General features: G+C 41.0%; 1 protein-coding gene across 8 annotated transcripts in view; it reads left to right on the top strand.

Moving 5' to 3' along the window:
- LOC126329925 (glycerol kinase-like) overlaps positions 1–9696 on the top strand; it is a 260608-nt gene extending 250912 nt beyond the window's left edge. For all 8 annotated transcript variants that reach the window (XM_049996234.1, XM_049996242.1, XM_049996251.1 and 5 more), the window contains 2 exons: positions 3132–3218; positions 9387–9696. In XM_049996234.1, the coding sequence (XP_049852191.1) occupies positions 3132–3218; positions 9387–9481 (182 nt within the window). In that variant the 3' untranslated portion in view covers positions 9482–9696. The remainder of the gene's footprint in view (positions 1–3131; positions 3219–9386) is intronic.
- The last annotated feature ends 12867 nt before the right edge of the window (positions 9697–22563 follow it).

Below are 22563 nucleotides of genomic sequence, written 5' to 3' on the forward strand. Positions count from 1 at the left end.
CCTCCGGAAAGGCAACTCAATCACCCTCCACAACCTTTCCAACAAACCTCAACCGCCTCTCATTGCACACAGACCCAGTCTCTCCCATCTACTCAATCTCCCACTTCCAGCTCCACTCCCCCCAACACCTCAAAATTCTAGTCAACACAATCTGGAACCACAACACCCCAATTCAGTAGTTAACCTTTCCTCCAAACCTCTCTCCCAATCCGAAACCTCTGCCCTATCCAAAGGCCTCACCTACAGCCCCACTCCCAGATTCAACCAAACTGCCCTTGTCAAAGATTTACTGTCCTACACTCGTAGTCTCTGCTGGAAATATCACTTTGCCACGAAGCAAAATAATCCTGATCCCACTCCTAATGATCCAACTCCCCAAGACACTATCCAAATTGAACCCTGCCTGGAACAGTTCCGTCCTCCATCACAGTGGGACCCACCTCCTCTTCCTCAAAATCACCCTCTCCAAACCTTCCAGGAATTTCTCACTTCCAGCCTTGCCTCTCAATCTTTCTTAAAAAACATTAATCCTACTCCCAACATCACCACAGCTGAAGCCCAGGCTATCCGTGATCTCAAAGCTGACTGATCCATCATCATTCTTCCGGCTGACAAGGGTTCCACGACCGTGGTACTTGATCGTCGGGAGTTTGTGGCTGAGGGACTGCGTCAGCTTTCAGACAACTCTACATAAAAAGTTTGCCAAGGTAACCCCATTCCTGATGTCCAGGCAGAGCTTCAATGAATCCTCAGAACCTTAGGCCCCCTACAAAACCTTTCACCTGACTCCATCAAACTCCTGACCCCACCGACACCTCGCACTCCTACCTTCTACCTACTTCCTAAAATTCACAAACCCAAACATCCTGGCCGCCCCATTGTAGCTGGTTACCAAGCCCCCACAGAACATATCTCTACCTACGTAGAACACCACCTTCAACCCATTACACGCAGTCTCCCATCCTTCATCAAAGACACCAACCACTTTCTCAAACGCCTGGAATCCGTTACCCAGTCTGTTACCATTGATGCCACTTCGCTATACACAAATATCCCGCACGTCCAGGGCCTCGCTGCAATGGAGCACTTCCTTTCACGGTGATCACCTGCCACCCTACCTAAAACCTCTTTCCTCATCACCTTAGCCAGCTTCATCCTGATCCACAACTTCTTCACTTTTGAAGGCCAGACATACCAACAATTAAAGGGAACAGCCATGGGTATCAGGATGGCCCCCTCGTATGCCAACCTATTTATGGGTCGCTTAGAGGAAGCCTTCTTGGTTACCCAAGCCTGCCAACCCAAAGTTTGGTACAGATTTATTGATGACATCTTCATGATCTGGACTCACAGTGAAGAACAACTCCAGAATTTCCTCTCCAACCTCAACTCCTTTGGTTCCATCAGATTCATCTGGTCCTACTCCAAATCCCATGCCACTTTCCTTGACATTGACGTCCATCTGACCAATGGCCAGCTTCACACATCCGTCCACATCAAACCCACCAACAAGCAACAGTACCTCCATTATGACAGCTGCCACCCATTCCATATCAAACGGTCCCTTCCCTACAGCCTAGGCCTTCGTGGCAAACGAATCTGCTCCAGTCCTGAATCCCTGAACCATTACACCAACAACCTGAAAACAGCTTTTGCATCCCGCAACTACCCTCCCAACCTGGTACAGAAACAAATAACCAGATCCAGTTCCTCATCCCCTCAAACCTAGAACCTCTCACAGAAGAACCCTAAAAGTGCCCCACTTGTGACAGGATACTTCCCGGGACTGGATCAGACTCTGAATGTGGCTCTCCAGCAGGGATACGACTTCCTAAAATCCTGCCCTGAAATGAGATCCATCCTTCATGAAATCCTCCCCACTCCACCAGGAGTGTCTTTCCGCCGTCCACCTAACCTTCGTAACCTCTTGGTTCATCCCTATGAAATCCCCAAACCACCTTCCCTACCCTCTTGCTCCTACCCTTGTAACTGCCCCCGGTGTAAAACCTGTCCTATGCACCCTCCCACCACCACCTACTCCAGTCCCGTAACTTGGAATGTGTACATGATCAAAGGCAGAGCCACGAGTGAAAGCACCCACGTGGTTTACCAATTGACCTGCCTACAATGTGACGCTTTCTATGTGGGAATGACCAGCAGCAAACTGTCCATTCGCATGAATGGACACAGGCAGACAGTGTTGGTTGGTAATGAGGATCACTCTGTGGCTGAACATGCCTTGGTGCACGGTCAGCACATCTTGGCACAGTGTTACACCGTCCGGATTATCTGGATACTTCCCACCAACACCAACCTATCCGAACTCCGGAGATGGCAACTTGCCCTTCTTCTCAATATCCGCCAGGCCTCAACCTCCGCTAATTTCAAGTTGCTGCCACTCGTACCTCACCTGTCTTTCAACAACTTCTTTGCCTATGTACTTCCACCTCGACTGACATCTGTGCCCGAACTCTTTGCCTTTACAAATGTCTGCGTGCGCGCGTGTGCGTGCGTGTGCGTGTGCGCGCGTGCGTGTGCGTGTGCGTGTGTGTGTGCGCGCGCGCGCGCGCGCGCTCTCGCGCGTTTACACCTGTCCTTTTTTTCCCCCTAAGGTAAGTCTTTCCGCTCCCGCGATTGGAATGACTCCTTACCCTCTCCCTTAAAACCCACATCCTTTCATCTTTCCCTCTCCTTCCCTCTTACCTGAAGAAGCAACCGTCGGTTGCGAAAGATAGAAAATCTGTGTGTGTGTTTGTGTGTTTTATTTATTGTGCCTGTCTACCGGCGCTTTCCCGGAATCTTTGTTTTTAATATATTTTTCCCATGTGGAAGTTTCTTTCTAAAACTTAGAAACCTTTTTTATGTGGATTGGCTGGCCAGTGCATTTTACTACTGCTAGAAGATAACACTCTTCAGGTAAACTGAAAGCCACACAATCCTCACTTCAATCTAAATTTCACAGTCATGCTCTCCCCTTGTAGAGTTGAAAATAATAAAGAAGAAACCTAGAACACGTAGTATTACATTATTTTTAATTTGTAATGAACAGGAGCAGTGCAGTCGCATGTAATATTATTATAAAGTTTCTAACTACATGGCGTTTTGAACTTACATTTTTTTTTTCTCCACAGAACGGGACCATAGATACAACAAATGGAAAATGGCAGTGCAAAGAAGCCTAGGATGGGTCACAACAAAGAAATCTGTTGCAATGACAGGTTTGTATGTGTACTTCTATTAAAAAGAACCAAATCAAAATGCAAGCAGAAAGTGAAAAGTCCTCCACCATGCAGAGGAAGACATTGGTATCAATATGTTTTGTTATGTGCACAATAACAAAAGTCAAATGTCAACTCGAGTACCTCAGTTTTAGATAATTATAGTAGTCTTGTCTTTGTTCTATTCTAGTGGGTAATTGGAATACTGTAGTGTTATCAAATTGTGATCTTTCATATATTCTCAGTGTCATTGACTAGTGGTGTATGTTTGGATGTTTAACCAAGTAGTTGATTCTATTCTTCTGTATGATATTCTGACAATTGACTGAATTGTCTTCAGGTTCTGTTGTTGTCTTCAGTTCTGAGAATGGTTTGATGCAGCTCTCCACGCTACTCTATCATGTGCAAGCTTCATCATCTCCCAGTAATTACTGCAACCTACATCCTTCTGAGTCTGCTTAGTGTATTCACCTCTTGGCCTCCCTCTACGATTTTTACCCTCCACACTGCCCTCCAGTACTAAATTGGTGATCCTTTAATGCCTCAGAACATGTCATACCAAGTGATCCCTTCTTCTAGTCAAGCTGTGCCACAAACTCCTCTTCTCCCCAATTCTATTCAATACATCCTCATTAGTTATGTGATCTACCCATCTAATCTTCAGCATTCTTCTGTAGCACCACATTTTGAAAGCTTCTATTCTCTTCTTGCCTAAACTATTTATCGTCCATGTTTCACTTCCATACATGGCTACATTCCATACAAATACTTTCAGAAACGACTTCCTGACACTTAAATCTATACTCGATGTTAACAAATTTCTCTTCTTCAGAAACGCTTTCCTTGCCATTGCCAGTTTACATTTTATATCCTCTCTACTTTGACCATCATCAGTTATTTTACTCACCAATAGCAAAACTCCTTTACTACTTCCAGCGTCTCATTTCCTAATCTAATTTCCTCAGCATCACCCGATTTAATTTGATTACAGTCCATTGTCCTCGTTTTGCTTTTGTTGCTATTCATCTTATATCCTCCTCTCAAGACACTGTCCATTCCATTCAACTGCTCTTCCAAGTCTTTTGTTGTCTCTGACAGAATTACAATATCATCAGCGAACCTCAAAGTTTTTATTTCTTCTCCGTGCATTTTAATACCTACTCCGAATTTTTCCTTTGTTTCCTTTACTGCTTGCTCAATATACAGATTGAATAACATCGGGGAGAGGCTGCAACCCTGTCTCACTCCTTTCCCAACCACTGCTTCCCTTTCATGCCCCTCGACTCTTATAACTGCCATCTGGTTTGTGTACAAATTGTAAATAGCCTTTTGCTCCCTGTATTTTACCCCTGCCACATTTAGAATTTGAAAAAGAGTATTCCAGTCAACATTGTCAAAAGCTGTCTCTAAGTTTACAAATGCTAGAAACGTAGGTTTGCCTTTGCTTAATCTTTCTTCTAAGATATGTCATACGGTCAGTATTGCCTCACGTATTCCAACATTTCTAAGGAATCCAAACTGATCTTCTCCGAGGTCGGCTTCTATCAGTTTTTCCATTTGTCTGTAAATAAGTCATGTTAGTATTTTGCAGCTGTGACTTATTAAACTGATAGTTCGGTAATTTTCACATCTGTCAACAACTGCTTTCTTTGGGACTGGAATTATTATATTCTTTTTGAAGTCTGAGGGTACTTCACCTGTCTCATACGTCTTGCTCACCAGATGGTAGAGTTTTGTCAGGACTGGCTCTCCCAAGGCCGTCAGTAGTTCTAATGGGATGTTGTCTACTCCCGGGGCCTTGTTTTGACTCAGGTCTTTCAGTGCTCTGTCAAACTCTTCACGCAGTATCTTATCTCCCATTTCGTCTTCATCTACATCCTTTTCCATTTCCATAAAATTGTCCAAGTACATTGCCCTTGTATAGACCCTCTATATACTCCTTCCACATTTCTGCTTTCCCTTTTTTGCTTAGAACGGAGTTTCCATCTGAGATTTTGGTTTTCATGCAAGTGGCTCTCTTTTATTCATGCAAGTGGCTCTCTTTTCTCCAAAGGTCTCTTTAATTTCCCTGTAGGCAGTATCTATCTTACCCCTAGTGAGATAAGCCTCTACATCCTCACATTTGTCCTCTAGGAATCCCTGCTTAGCCATTTTTGCACTTCCTGTTTATCTCATTTTTGAGACATTTGTATTCCTTTTTGCCTGCTTCATTTACTGCATTTTTATATTTTCTCCTTTTATCAATTAGATTCAATATTTCTTCTGTTACCCAAGGATTTCTACTACCCCTCGTATTTTTACCTACTTGATCCTCTGCTGCCTTCTCTACTTCACCCCTCAGGGCTACCCATTCTTCTTCTACTGTATTTCTTTCTCCCATTCCTGTCAGTTGTTCCCTTACGCTCTCCCTGAAACTCTGTACAACCTCTGGCTCTTTCAGTTTATCCAGGTCCCATCTCCTTAAATCCCCACCTTTTTGCAGTTTCTTCGGTTTTAATCTACAGCTCATAACCAATAGATTGTGGTCAGAGTCCACATCTGCCCCTGGAAATGTCTTACAATTTAAAATCTGGTTCCTAAATCTCTGTCTTACCATTATATAATCTATCTGATACCTATTAGTATCTCTGAGATTCTTCCATGTATACAACCTTCTTTTATGATTCTTGTACCAAGTGGTAGCTATGATTAAGTTATGCTCTGTCCAAAATTCTACCAGACTGCTTCCTCTTTCATTTCTTACCCCCAATCCATATTCACTTACTATGTTTTCTTCTCTCCCTTTTCCTACTCTCGAATTCCAGTCGCCCACGACTTAAATTTTCGTCTCCCTTCACTACCTGAATAATTCCTTTTATCTCATCATACATTTCATCAATTTGTCACCTGCAGAGCTAGTTGGTATATAAACTTGTACTTCTGTAGTAGGCATGGGCTTTGTGTCTATCTTGGCCATAATAATGCGTTCACTATGCTGTTTGTAGTAGCTTATCCGCACTTCTATTTTTGTATTCTGTTTTTGTTCTGTTAGCTGTGTTGTAATGTGTACTCACTGCCCTGACTCCAATCAAACAACTCCATGCTAATACCTCTGGACCATAGATTTCAAATGCTGTCAGACAAGAAGAATCTCTACTAAGCATTAAAACACCTGCTGTTAGGGTTCTGAAGGACTGAGTTCTAGGACTGACAAATTGAGTAGGCTTTACATTCAAAAATCACCAGTGCATGAGAAAGAGGTAGAGACACACACACACACACACACACACACACACACACGAGAGAGAGAGAGAGAGAGAGAGAGAGAGAGAGAGAGAGAGAGAGAGAGAGAGGGGGGGGGGGGGGGGGGCTAAGAATCGCATGTCTACCTTATGCTGGTCCAGTCTCTAGGAAGATCTGTAGACTTCCATGGTACGTGGCATCCATTGTATTTTGTTCCTGACAACAAAGGTAATAGGTCTCAGTAGTAATGTTGAAGATGATCTAAGATGCCGAAAGCTGAGTACGTACTGCATTCCACGCAAATCTGACGTGTCTTACATGGGAGCTGCATATCAGAACAATTGAGGAGAGGTGAAAGGAACACATCCAACTAAAACAACCAAATGAGATGGAATACAAAAAGACCATTATCGTGGTGCAAATGCAAATTTTCTGGGATAATGTACACCGATCAGCCAGGATATTATGACCAGCTTCCTAATAGCTGTTGTCCCCCTTTGGCATGGAAAACAGTGGCGATGCATCCAGGCACCGAACCAGTGAGGCCTTAATAGGTTGCTGGAGCGAGTTGGCACCACATCTGTACAAACAAGTCACCTAATTTTACATCTACAGCTATACTTTGCAAACCACAGTGAGGTGCATGGAAGAGGGTACAACCCATTGTACCAGTTATTATCGTTTCTTCCCATTCCATTCACGTATGGAGTGCAGGAAGAATGATTGTTTGAATGCATCTGCAAGTGCAGTACTTATTCTCATTTTATCCTCATGATCCTTAAGTGAGTGATACATCGGCAGTTGTAGTACATTCGTAGAGTCATCATTTAAAGCTAGTTTTTGGAACTTTGTTAATAGATTTTCTCTGGATAGTTAGTGTCTATCTTCAACAGTCTTCCAGTTCAGTTCCTTCAGTATCTCTGTGATACTCTCTCATGGATAAAACAAACCTGTGACCATTCATACTGCCCTTGTCTGTATGTATTCAATATCCCCTGTTAGTCATATTTGGTATGAGTCCCACACAGTTGAGCAACGTCTAGAACCACTCATATGAGTGATTTGTATGTAATATCCTTTGTTGACTGATTGCACACACTCCATATTCCACCAAGGAACTGAGATCTACCACTTGCTTTACCCGCAACTGAACCTATGTCATCATCCCATTTCATATACTAGCAAAGTGTTACACCCAGTTATTTGTATGGGTTGGCTGGCTCCCACAGGGACCCATTGATATTATAGTCAGAGGATACCATGCTTTTTCATTTTGTAAAGTGCTCCATTTTACATTTCTGCACCATGTTGAAATCTTATCAAGATCTGACTGAATATTTATACAGCTTCTTTCAGATAGTACTTCATTATTGATAACTGCATCATCTGCAATAAGCCTGAGGTTACTGTTAATATCATCTGCAAGGTCATTAATATACAACATGAACAGCAAGGATCCCAATTACTCTTTCTCGGGGGCACCCTGATAATGACTCTACATCCAAGATAACATGTTCCCTACCAAAAAGTCCTCAAACCAGTCACAAATTTCACTGGATGCCCCATATGATCATACTTTTGACAATAAGCATAGTTGTGGTAATGATTCGAATGCTTTCCAGAAAACAGAAACACTGCATCTACCTGACTGCCTGGATTCAAAGCTTTCAGTATGTCATTTGAGATAAGTGCAAGTTGGGTATCACGTCAGTGATGTTCTCTGAATCCATGTTGGTTGGCATGGAGGAAGTCCTTTTGTTCGAGATACCTCATTATATTTGAGCTCAGAATATATTCTACAATTCTACAAACAAATCAATGTCAATGATATTGGACAATAATTTTGTGGATCACTTGTACTGCCCTTCTTGTACAAGGCTGTGACCTGCCTTTTTCCATTTTTTTTCCCAAGAACTGGGCAAGGTTTTTTGTTAGAGGGATCTACGATAGATTGTAGTTAGAAGAGCGGTAACTCCATCACAAATTCAGTATAGAAACTGGCAGGGATTCCATTTGGCCCTGGAGCTTTGTTCAGTTTTAATGATTTCAGCTGTTTCTCAATACCACTGACAGTAATACTCATTTAATTAATCTATTCACTAATATGCAGTAATCTCTGTGTCTGTAAAGGTTTCTTTACAGTACGCCCCGCACAGAGTCAGCTACCTGAATAGCAGCCTCATGTGTAGTGCACACCTGACTCATATAGGAGGGCTCTGCACATGCCCAAATCTGGCAGCTTCTGCTTGCCAGAAGAATTTTTCTGGCTAGTGTCTGGTTGCTTGTTGCTACTGCTGGTACAGCTAACAGCAACAAGGAGAACAGAGAGAGACAGTAGCATAAAGTTCCTAATTAACACATTTTCACAGTCGTGGATTAAATACTAACTTTCACCATAGTGAAAGCAGACATTTCACAGATCAAGAAGCATATTACTTTCTCCAACTTATATTTATCAAAATGCTCAAAAGAGCAAAATTAGAGAATTTTAGAGGTGTACAAAGCAATACCAACAATTTTTCATCACGCACTCGCACACACTCTCAACATATGGAAAAGGAAGAAGAGAAACTGCTTCTGCTACATAGTGTATCCCATACCACATGCTATATGATAGTTTGTAGAGCACAGATGCAGAACAGATTTTAAAAAAAGGGGGAGGGGGGCAGAAGGAATTACCTTAAGGTTCATGCTCATTTAATATTTATAAATTTTCATTTACAGGGGTAAAAATGAAATAATGGAAACAGGTAAAGACTTATTGTTTCAAAATCAAACTTATTATTGTACAAAAAATCTACAAGACTGGAAAATTATGCTATGTTTAAGGGCACATACTGTCCATTAATTTTTCAGTCTTTTTTTACACCTGTATGAAAATGCTAAGATCTGTTGTGTCTTAAAGTGATTTATTTGGCGAGTTTAATTTTTGTCTGAATTTTTCAGATGAACGATATAGACTCCTTGCATCGATTCCAGCAAGCATTTTCCTCATGACAAGTATCGGTTTGCTCGTCCTAGCCAGGGAACTTGGCAGATGACATCAGAGCCGACAGTTACGCCTTTGCAGATACTATGAATCTTTTATGTAGTGCCAGTGTCTTTTTCCCCGTCTGTAGCTGCTGCATGACAGTAAAGGTTGTTATAATTTTTTGTACATTCAGCCACTATTGTACATATTTGCTGTTAAATTTTGAAATTTTATTTTTATGTTTTTAAATTATTGAGAAAAAATAAAGTCTTTACTCAGTTCTAAGCATTTTATACAATAAAACTCCCAGCACACACATAAAAGAAAATATCTTCTTTTACTGCAGCAGAAGTAACGTAAAAAAAGTTGTCATACACTGGTTATTAGGCAGCATAGCATTATGCATTTATACTCCGCAAGCCGCCCAACGGTGTGTGCTGGAGGGCACTTTTACGTGCCACTGTCATTACCTCCCTTTCCTGTTCCAGTCACACATGGCTCGCGGGAAGAACGACTGCCAGAAAGCCTCCATGTGCGCTCGAATCTCTCTCTAATTTTACATTTGTGATCTCCTCGGGAGGTATAAATAGGGGGAAGCAATATATTCGATACCTCATCCTGAAATGCATCCTCTCGAAACCTGGACAGCAAGCTACACCACGATCAGAGCACCTCTCTTGCAGTGTCTGCCACTTGAGTTTGCGAAACATCTCCATAACGCTATCACACTTACCAAATAACTGTGACGAAACGCGCCACTCTTCTTTGGATCTTCTCTATTTCCTCTGTCAACCTGACCTGGTACGGATCCCACAAAGATGAGCAATACTCAAGAATAGGTCGAACAAGTGTTTTGTAAGCCACCTCCTTTGTTGATGGACTACATTTTCTAAGGATGCTCTCAATGAATCTCAACCTGGCAACCACCTTACCAACAATTAATTTTATATAATCATTGCACTTCAAATCGTTCTGTACACATACAGTCAGATATTTTACAGAAGTAACTGCTACCAGTGTTTGTTCTGCTATCATACAATATAGGATCCTTCTTTGTATGTGTTCACAATACATTACATTTGACTACATTAAGGGTCAGTTGCCACTCCCTGCACCAAGTGCCTATCAGCTGCTGATCTGCATTTTGATGCAATTTTCTGATGCTGCAACTTCTCTGTATATTACAGCATTGTCCGCGAAAAGCCGCATGGAACTTCTGACACTATCCACTCGGTCATTTATATATATATTGTGAAAAGCAATGGCCCCTAACGCTCCCCTATGGCACACCAGAGGTTACTTTAACGTCTGTAGATGTCTCTCCATTGATAACAACATGCTGTGTTCTGCTTGCTAAAAACTCTTCAATCCAGCCACACAGCTGGTCTGATATTCCGTAGGCTCTTACTTTGTTTATCAGGCGACAGTGCGGAACTGTATTAAACGCCTTCTGGAAGGAGCCCTGAAGACTAATGGTGAATTCAAATTAAGGTTAAAAAGATGCTTTTGTTTGAAAATATGAGTGAGACAGCGTCAAAAGTAAAGATTTGGTTCTAAATGTTCCTTGTCAAAATCGTTTAATGATGATATGGCAGTGTGTGAGGCAAACATTAAAATATAACAAAAAAGTACTTTATTACTCATTAAAGTTTTGGGGGCAGCAACAAAGTGAAGGTCTGTCATTCCAGAAAACGTACACCATATTGATAGCTCTTGTTATCATTTATATTTTTAAACTCACCCCTTGAGGAATTATACTATTATAGTAAGAGACTGCTTTTCTTACTGACTTGGCTGCACAACCAACTTAAGGTACATTTTGTAGCCCTTTATTATTATTATTATTATTATTATTATTATTAAGGCACATGACTGCATGTATGAAGCATTAGTAAAAAACACTATAGACATTTTGATGAATGGCTCTATAAATAATGACAATTTATTGTGCCTAAATCGTGTAAAGTGTGCTGAAAAATTGGTAAAAGGTATAAACACACAAGTGGATATACTTGGAGTGTCTAAAAACTGTGAAACATTTCTCAATTTGTTATTGTGGAAATATTTACTGTAATGTGCAGGATTCCATAGCAAGTAAATACAGTGGCAATCATTAACAGTGTGTTTCGTAAGTGTTGCAGTGCAATGTAGAAGCAGTGAAAAAGTACATGAAATGATGATGGATAGCCTCAAAAAATCTGAAGCAACAAGCTTTCAGAGAAAAACAACAGCTTTATTTGGCATAAAAGTTCTCTGGATGAAGCACTTCTCTTTATGCCTTGAACTCGAAACCTTGAACAAATAGGTGCTTCTGCTGAAAGGAAGAAAAAAGGAAATGAGTGTTTACAAATATCAGTGGCAAAAAACAGAGATCTTAAGTGCAGACATGAAAACATGATCCAGGAGAGAGAAATACTTGTACTTTTTGATAACCATGAAAGAGGAGTTGCTGCGAGCATGCGAAATAAAAATAACAAAGTAAAAGAAAGTGAAACAGCAAACCCAGGAGCTCCAATACATGAAATACTGAAGGATTGTAAAATGTCACTCAGTCCAGGATGCAACTGCAAAATGGTGCGAGGCTCAGATGGTACTGTGGCTTCATAATTTACTCGCATAAACAATCACACATAGTAGTAGAACATACAGAAGTTACTTTTTTTATTTCTAAAAGTTAAAGGTACAATGAAGTTAGATAAAAGAATACTTAAATTCCAAAACATGGGAACTTCTATAAAGTGTCAAAGATAACAACACAATACATATGAGGAAGTTAATGTGCATCATCTGCTAAGCTTTTGGTCCATAAGTACACTACAATGTATCACTTGCCCCCCTGTAATGCGGAGTTTGCACTTGCATCCTGGACTGAGTGAAATTTTACAATCCTTCAATATTTCATGTAATTGAGCACCAGGGTTTGCTGTTTCACTTGCTTTTACTTTGTTATTTTTATTTCGCATGCTAGCAGCAACTCCTTTTCCATGGTTATCAAAAAGTACAAGTATTTCTCTCTCCTGGATCATGTTTTCATGTCTGCACTTAAGATCTCTGTTTTTTGCCACTGATATTTGTAAACACTCATTTCCTTTTTTCTTCCTTTCAGCAGAAGCACCTATTTGTTCAAGGTTTCGAGTTCAAGGAAAAAGAGAAGTGCTTCATCTAGTGAACTTTTTTGCCAAATAAAGCTGTTGTTTCTCTGAAAGCTTGTTGCAGACCTGGGATGTCTTGGTGCTTGGTCTGTGGACCAATTCTTTTGTGGTTAGGGTGTTACAGTGATGGCGACAGTGTCTGATAAAGCACCAGTGTGTCCCACAGATCTAGGAAGAGTTGTCTGGTGGCTGAGAAGTACAATTTCATTGTTCTGGACTAGTTCTGGCGTGATGTGCCTGTGAGGTGTTTTGAGATTACTGGAGGTACAATCCATGCTAGTTTGATGTGCTACATTTATATTTTCAATGGTGTACCATTATGTAGTATGTCTGTGGTATGATGGTCCTTGCTGAGCACTGGGAAAGGACCAGTGTATGCTGACTGTAGCTTAGATTCGAGTAAATACGGTAAGTAGTCCACTGGAATTTGTAGAGGCTCACCATAAACCATCTCTGACAAGATGCAGCAATGACTGGTTTGTGTGCCATTCAAAGACTGAATAGAACTAAGGGGAATGCTTGTGTCGACTTTCCTTTGTGACACTTTAGCGATATCCTTAAGGTTCTGTCCCAATATTTTACCACACCATTATTATCAGTGTAATAACTGTTTGTGTTGTGTCATTGAAAACCACAGTGTCTGGCCAGTCTCTGAAATAGTGTAGACTCAGAACTGTGAGCCTTGATTGGTTGTAATGTGGAGAGATCATCCGAATATGCTGTCCACATACTCACACAAACATATTCACCGTAGTGTCCCTCAATATGTCGGTGATCAGTTATCTCTGCATACCATGTACATCTGTCTACTGCTACAGTCAGACCTGTATCCCTCCAATGTCCAAGAACAGAAGATGGCCAATCAAGTCAACGTAAACATGGTGTACCTTGAAAGCTGCTGATGTTGGCGTGTATGTAACAGCCTACTATACCTCGATGGTATGGAATGCACTAGCGTGCCCATGCAAGTGTCTTTCTTCCTAGAATATATCTAAAAACAAAGATGATGTGACTAACCAAACAAAAGCGCTGGCAGGTTAATAGACACACAAACATACACACAAAATTCAAGCTTTTGCAACCAACGGTTGCTTCTTCAGGAAAGAGGGAAGGAGAGGGAAAGATGAAAGGATGTGGGTTTTAAGGGAGAGGGTAAGGAGTCATTCCAATCCCGGGAATGGAAAGACTTACCTTTGGGGGGGGGGGGTGGTAAGGACAGGTATACAACAATTTCAATTCAGAGATGTGCACATAAACCTGCTCAAGTTTTAACCCCTTAAAAGGGGTGTTTAACAGCCATCGTAACTCCGGGTCCATGGCCTGCTCCACAGCAAATTTTTCATGGTCTGTAATCACTGTCACCCCACAAGTATGAGAAAAGTAGGTGGCCAATAAATTTTCAGCACTTTTTTACATGGCAAATGTCTGTCATAAACTGGCTTATGAACTCAGTATATCGAAACTGTCTTGGTGAACACTTCTTCCTAACTTTCTAGAATGTGGAGGTAATCATTTTATGATCTGTAAAAATGGTTACTGGTCGAGCTTCTATTTGAAGTACTAAATTGCCTCTTATATTGCCAACAGTTCCTTATCATATGCAGTGTGCTTCTGTTAGAATGAGTGCAGATTTTTAGAAAAAGTTTAGTGGTAGTGAGAGTTGATCTGCTTGTTGGTGAAGTACTGCACAGATTGCTTACTGACTTGCATCAACAATTATAGCCAAGGTGCAAGGTGTGTGAGTAAGCAGCACTGCCTGGTTTAAAGCTCAACATGAGGTCAGGAGTGCCTTGTCTGTTTTGGGTGTCTACTTTACAGATCAGCAATCATGTGGTGTCGCATGCTACAAGTGCATCTATGAGCAGTGCCTGTAGAGCTGCCACAGCTGGGAGGCAATGGTAAAAATTTATCATTCCTAGGTCACATCTTAGTTGCTAACAATCTGCTGGCTTTGCATGGATTCCAGTGCTGTAACTTTCTCTGCCAATGGGCAAATGCTATGAAGGTAAAGAGTCTTCCCTGTGACATTTCCTTCCATTTAATACTACTCCATGGTCAAACAACCAGTTGCTTACTTTGCACAGATGATGTTCATGCACTAGAGCACTAAGGGAGAGCACCAAAATGTTCCCAAGAACATGAACTAAAATTGAAGTCCTTTGAGTACTTCATCGATAAAACATTGCCAAGTCTGTGAGGTGTTATTTGGGCCTAAAGGAAGGAATGAAAATTCAAATAAACCAAATGGCATGATCACTGCAGTCTTTGGGATGTTGGGATGTTGCTGGTAGGTATTCATATCTTCTTGTATGTTTTTTTATGGTCAAAGACACTAGAAACTTTCGTGCCAGCCAGTGCACAGGTGAAGTCCTGTATGTTGAGAACCAGAAACATGTCTGGGATTTTTCGGGCATTTAAAGCCCTGTAATCAACCTATGGCCTCCACAAGCCATATTTCTTGTGAACCAGGTGTGGGGGCAAAGTGAAGGAGCTGCCTAACTAGCAAATAACTCCAGACTAACATTTCCTTAAAAATTGCCATCATCTGTCAACCTTTCCCCTGTGATTTTGTGACCGAGTAGTGAGACAAGCAGTTCTGGTGTAGTGCAGTTGTAGTGCCCAGTATTGTGCTTGGTTCTGTTGCAGTGAACTTGTGCTTGCAACTCATTTGCTGACTTCTTGTGTGGTTGACAGAAGGCTTCCATGTTGCATCTGTGCTATATTCCTTCGAGGGCTTTTCGTTGTCTATCCTCTGCAGCACACCATCAGCTGGATGGCCTGTATCTACTGCTACTATAGCGTTCACCACCAAGCTTAGCAACTGTGCTCCCTGCAGGTCAACTGCTAATGCAAAAAGTGCTAGGAAGTTGGCATCTAATGTACGTTCAGATACTCTGTGACAACAACAGACCATATGAACTCATCGGAGAAATCAATGTTGACAGTGCACACTTTGTGTCCGAAAGTGTAGATTGTGGAGTTATTAACTGCCATCAACCATGGCTGAATATCCTGCTTGTTATGCATTGCATGGCTGACAGGCAGCGTGCTAATGTATGAGCCAGTGTCTACAAGGAACGTTGTGCTGGTATGCCTATCTGGCACATACCATCTTCTTGACATGGTACAATGTGTGTATAGGGTGGTTGCTGCTGATGGCGTGTAGAAACTTCACTATTATTATAGAAAAATTAGCCCTCCGAGCAAATGCATAGCGCCATACACTTTGCAGCCTATTGGCCGAAATGTTTATGATACCAGCATACCTTGTCAAATTCTTACTGTTGTCATCGTGGTTGACCTGGTGGTGGTGTTGGCTTGAACTGATCCTAGCTTGGACTGTTGGCACCTTGCTGTTGTTGCTACATGTTCAGCTGGATTTTCTAGTGTTTCCACCATGGCTCTAAAATCTCGAGTATTGTATGAAACGCTTAATGGATGTCATGGATGGCTGCACAGTCCAGAGCCTTCTGATTCTGGTCAGCAGCAGTCAGTTTCATCCAGCAAGTTTACTTATGTCATGGGAATTATAGCAAGCTGCTCGAGTGTTACATAGACTCTCTTTGTGCTATCATCTTATACTGCCAATGCTGCCCATACTTTGGTCAGTAATTGTTACTGACAAGCATGGAGCAACAAATTGTCGAACACTGCGAAGATAACTGCGCAGATGCCTGCAAAACCCTGACAGTGTCTTGTCACTGTGTTTCTCTTGGTATAGTACCTGTCTGACTTTGAGGACGATTGACTTTGTGCAGTAATAGATCATGTGTTCTTTTAGTTTAATGTAAGCACTGTCTAGCAGCAGGTGGTGTTACGGCCTTGTAATTTCTCCGCATAAATAATCACATGAAGTTCTGAAACACACAGAAGTTCTGAAACACACAGAAGTTACTTTTTTATTTCCGAAAGAAGAAGATAAAATGACATTAGATAAAAGCAAACTTACACTCTAAAGCTTGGAACTTCTATAACCCAGTGAAGACAACACAAAACATGTCAGAGCTCATGTGCACCACCTGCTAATCTTATGATGCGCAAATCCACAAAAAATTGTCTGCCGCAGTGTTTACCATAATGAAAGCGTATAAACAGAACAAGTTCTAAAAGATAAACTACAGGGAAACACAGAAGTGAATGTCATGGCATGCATTCCACAGAGATACAATCTAATGGAAAAGTTGTGTGTCAACACAGATTTAATTACAAGTAATAACAAATCCAAGAAGTTTTGTAGCAGTATGTGAGATTCAGCATTTATACAAGTATTGTCTTCAGTGAGGGATCATTTTACAAAGTATGGGCTGCATAGGAAATGTGGCAGGAAAAAGGTGTGTATGATGAAGTCCTAAAAGAAAACAGTGAACTAGTCTTTAAAAAGCCTCAAGCCATACAGTCATCAGCATCCTTGGCCCTAATTGCATTACCAGCCAGTGATAAATATCTAATTACAGGAAAATCATCAGCATGAGATGGTGTAGAGAAACTAGAAGGTAGAAAATTGCCAGAAGATCAAAATAAGCAAGCAGGCAACCAAAAAAGCAGAAACAACATCCAGACCAACAGATAAGGGAAGCAAAGCTACTGGTTACGGAAGACAATGGACACATCAGAAACAAAGGACAAATCCATAGCAAGAGCCGAACCAGTAGCAGCAGAACCAGACAAAGAAGAAACATCAGCGACAGATGAGATTGAACGAATAAATGTAGCAGGGAAAAGGAAAACAATGCTTTCTGTACAATTGAAGGATATATCTATTGACCAGAGAAAAGGAGAAACCTCCAGGGTAAGCAATGATGAAAAGTTTACTGGTTTAACAATTCTTCACCAAAGTATGCAGTCAGTGAGTAATAAAATCCAGCAAGTTGAGGTTGAACATCTTTCCTCATATATCTCAGTAGTGTGCATTTCAGAGCCTTGATGTAAGGGAACAGAAATAGTGATGTAGCTTTAACATCATGTCAAAGAGCATTTTGTATTGCAGAAATCCCTGAAAGGTAAAGGATCTTGTATCTACATAAAAATCATATTAAAAACAAAGATTCCAAGACTTACCAAGCGGGAAAGTGCCGGCAGACAGGCACAATGAACAAAACACACACACAGAATTACTAGCTTTCGCAACCGATGGTTGCTTCTTCAGGAAGGAGAGGGAAAGACGAAAGGATGTGGGTTTTAAGGGAGAGGGTAAGGAGTCATTCCAGTCTCGGGAGCGGAAAGACTTCCCTTAGGGGGAAAAAAAAGGACAGGTGTACACTCGCGCGCACACACACGTGTGCGCGCGAGTGTACTTCCACCTCGACTGACATCTCTGCCCGAACTCTTTGCCTTTACAAATGTCTGCTTGTGTGTGTGTGTGTGTGTGTGTGTGTGTGTGTGTGTACGTGCGAGTTTACTCCTGTCCTTTTTTCCCCCTTAGGTAAGTCTTTCTGCTCCCGGGATTGGAATGACTCCTTACCCTCTCCCTTAAAACCCACATCCTTTCGTCTTTCCCTCTCCTTCCTGAAGAAGCAACCATCGGTTGCGAAAGCTAGTAATTCTGTGTGTGTGTTTGTGTGTTTTATTTATTGTGCCTGTCTGCCGGCGCTTTCCCACTTGGTAAGTCTTGGAATCTTTGTTTTTAATATATTTTTCCCATGTGGAAGTTTCTTTCTATTTTATTTACTACATAAAAATCATTTACATTTTAAAGTCAGCTCTGATACTGCTGCTCTCAGTGAGGATAAGTATTTTGAAATAGCTGGAATAAAATTAAAGGACAGAAAAAGAAATTAACCTACTATGTGTATACAAATCACACAGTGGATATTTGGATGTTTTCTTCACCAAATTAACCCAAGTTCTGGATACAGCCTGTAACTTTTAAGGCTTATGCTACTTTATGTGGGTATATGAATATTAACACAGATATTGACAAGTTAGTAGGCTATCACTTTCCTGAACGTTCTGCAGCACTTTGGTACTACATCATTGGGAAATAGTGCAACACGAATAACTAAAACAACAACATCAACCTTATATCACAAAATAATTGATATTGATAAAGCCAAGTATGATGTAACTGTAAAAGTTTTCTTTCTTTACTTTCTGAGAATCTCTGCCACATTATATTTAAGTACAGAAAAATTGCTTTTATAAAAAAGTTTTTTCCAAACAAAAAATATATGATTTTGCAAAGCCAAGTATGATGTAACTGTAAAAGTTTTCTTTCTTTACTTTCTGAGAATCTCTGCCACATTATATTTAAGTACAGAAAAATTGCTTTTATAAAAAAGTTTTTTCCAAACAAAAAATATATGATTTTGCAAAGCACCTACATCACCATACATTGTAGAAAGCGTATGCTGAAGGAAGTACACATGTGAAGAAACATTCCCAAAAGTACAGGGTGACCCAGAAGTCCATTAACATTTGAAAATTCCATACTTGATAGAAGAATGTAGATAAGGAGATAACAATTGACAAACAGATATGAAATGATGTGTGGTTTGATGGAAATCAACAAAGTGCACAAAATGAGCAACAATGGTGCTTTATATAATACAGAAGAAATAATTAGCATACAATTGATTTTTAGCAAAGACAATGTTCTTTATTAAAAAAATTTCAACATGTCAGCTGTCATTCATAAACAATATCTATAGTCGATGGATAATGTGAAAAGAACTACTCAGCATATCAGTAAGCACGATGAGAAATTGCCATTGGATGTTGTCTTTTAGCAAGCCTAATGAGGTTTCACAGTCACAGCAGCCTTGTAACCCCACAACCAATAATCACATGAATTGAGGCCTGGAGAAATGGGAAGCCAAGCATGACAGAAATAGCAGCTCAGCATGCAATCCTCACGAAATGACGTGCGCGAAAGATCTTTCACATGTGTAGCAATATGGGGTGCAGCGCCATCCTGCATACAAGTCACACCTTCCAGCAGGTGTTTATCAGCCAGGCTAGGCATGATGTGACTGCCGCTCTCACTACACAGCTCATTTTATACACAATTCTCATGTGGTGTCATTGATGTGTTGCTTCCAGCAGTATCTGTTGACAAGTTTTTGCACTCATTTTTGCTTTCAGTAAAATGCTATGTCATTTCAGTTTACTGTCAATGTTATTCCATGAGTTAGTGCATTTTCAAATGTTAAAAGATTTTTTGGTCACCCTGCATTCTGACTTGTTGAAGGCAACAAAAATAATACGTGGGGCAACAAGAGAGTTATGAAATCGTCCCAAACTCTTTACTGAGCGAGGTGGTGCAGTGTTTTGCTCACTGGACTCGCATTTGGGAGGACGATTGTTCAAACAGATGTCTGGCCATCATGATTTAGGTTTTCCGTAATTCCCCTAAATCACTTCGTTTCGGGTAAATGCTGGGATGGCTCCTTTGAAAGGGCACGGCCGACTTCCTTCCCCATCCTTCCCTAATCCGATTGACTAAAAACCTTGCTGTTTGGTGCCCTTCCCAAAATCAACCAACCAAACTCTTTAATTCCTCAGCACACTAAAATGAAATCAAAGTGCCCCAGAGCTTCTAGATTGCTATGAAAAATACAAAAGAATAAACAGGAAGGTGTTGCCAGCAGCAAAGATAACCACAAAAGACAGAATCATAGTCAATTCAGACAATAAAAGCAAAGTAACCTGGACAATTTGAGTCATGGTAGTGACACAATATGACCCTATCCATGTCCATTTCCAAACCTAATGTAACATAGTCTCCTGAGGTAAGGATAATTGTAACTCATATTCGAACAGAGTATAAAATGTGCTCCACAGATTTTGCTCCTTATTTGTGCAACCTGCATCTAAATCCTACATTCGGTTACGTGAATTTTGATCGAGCAACCCATTAGAATTTGGGGAGATGAATGGCAGCCATGGTCAACCACTGTCACACAAAGTGGCTAGGCACAGCTGCGAGAGACACGAGTCCATTGAGTGAGTGGAAGCACTTTTCTGGTGACAGTCAACAGTGGGGCATATCCAATGTTCCAGAAACTTTGCTTAAGAATATGTTTGTCAAAACTAAAAAGTAACACACAGTTTTAGTGCAAGCAGCAGCAGGACAGGTTGGTCCCAGGCCATGAAAGGTGAAACAAAAAACAACGTAGTTCTCTCATAACAAGACATTTTGTAGAAGACAGATTGACTGCAAAATTATTACATGCAAGAAAGAATTGGAGTGAGTTTATGCAAGAGTTACAGATGTGGATGTTCAAAGTAAATAAATTATGAATATTAGGAAAATTGACTTGTCTGACGTCACAGTGTTCTAAAAGTTACACATGGGGGTAGCATCTCCTTCTTTGTGGCAGATTGCAAAGGGTGTTGCTGAGGTCAGGCCACGTAGCTGATGGCAGCTCAACCTCAGTGGTGCAATAAGCTTTACTGCTAGTTCATATGAAGTTTTTGAAGTATAGCAGTCACAAGACTTTCATTGGAGCTCAATATTTATCTTTTTAATTGTGACAATAACTACTGATTTATATATCATCAGCTCAGATAAACAGAGCGTATGTATGGCAGTTACATCATCTCTCACATTGATATTATTCTCTTTCTGTGTGTACGAGAATACTCAGTATCTTGGTGGATATTCACAGAGGTGCTTTTGGTCATGACTGCCTGTAGAAATTTAATAGTAGTCGAGAATATTACCAATTGAGGTGCTAAGCAGTATCAAAACTATCCCAGGATTTCTCTTATAAAGTGCCACATAGCAGCATATTTTGTTAATATCCCACTGGGGTCACTATTTCACGAAGTTACATTGGGAAGGTCATAACTTTGAACTGGTGGCTTCTGTGAACACACTGTGAATTCTGGTGTGAGGGATATTTATCTTTGATTTGAAATTGTTACTGACATGCACCAGCTTAACTGGCAGGACACAGGCCCTTGACAGTATAGCCTGTTTTTACTAGATGCCTTGGGTACTTCTTTGCTGGCCTACTAAATGCTTCCCATGCCCATCATTTAATTCAAAGATTATATATATGCTACCAGTTGGAGGACAATGACTGAACAGTTGCAGATCAGGTAAGGGTAGGTAAGATGTAACCAGCTACAGTGTCATGGATATGAACTGATATGCAAAAACCATTAGGTGGATCCAATGTAGTACTAGATCATGCTCACCTGTTAGTCCTCCAGTTCCAGCTGCAAGTGTCCTTTTCCACAGATGTTGCTTGCTTTGTCCTTTTCGATGCATGAACATTAATGGGCAAAGTTAAATAGGAAAAATAGTGGTATGAAACCTGCACTAGAACACACCGATGGTAAGAGAAGTAACATATCATTATCTATGTATGAAGAACTTTGGAAATTTGTGATAAGGTCTTATGGGACCAAACTGCAGAGGTCATTGGTCCCGAAGCCTACACACTACTTAATCTAACTTTCACTATGGACAACACACACACACACACACACACACACACACACACACACACACACACACACACCCATGCCCAAGGGAGGACTTAAACCTCCGACAGGGGGAGCCCATGGACAGTGACAAGGCGCCTTCGACCTTGTGGCTACCCCGTGTGATGAAGAGCTTTAAAAGCAACACCAAATACAGCACAGTCAGGTGGTAGCTGGTCCTCTTAAAAGCCAGAAGGAGAGAGGGGGAGAGAGTTTTACTACCCTCCATCAACTTGTATCTGGGGAAATTGTGTAGGTAGCTACAAACAGCTGAGAAGGCAGTTGAGGCTCACAAATCTATTAACTGGATAAGATCAGCTGGTGGTTCCTGTACTAGAGTGAAACGCTGAGCAACAGAGTGACTCCAAGAACATGCTGCATGACATTGCCCATTTTCCGTGGTAGCTGGCAATGTGTTGAAAGAGCAAAACCTTGAATTTGTCAAGATATATAAGTCAAATCAATCTTTTTGCAACTGCTGCACACTCATGTATAATACCAGTACAGACTGGCCAAAAGTAGGGAACCATTAGGTTTTATGTCACAGAGTGATGCAGTTGATAACACTGAT

This window comes from Schistocerca gregaria, chromosome 2 (genome assembly GCF_023897955.1).
Source record: "Schistocerca gregaria isolate iqSchGreg1 chromosome 2, iqSchGreg1.2, whole genome shotgun sequence".
Classification (NCBI taxonomy): domain Eukaryota; kingdom Metazoa; phylum Arthropoda; class Insecta; order Orthoptera; family Acrididae; genus Schistocerca; species Schistocerca gregaria.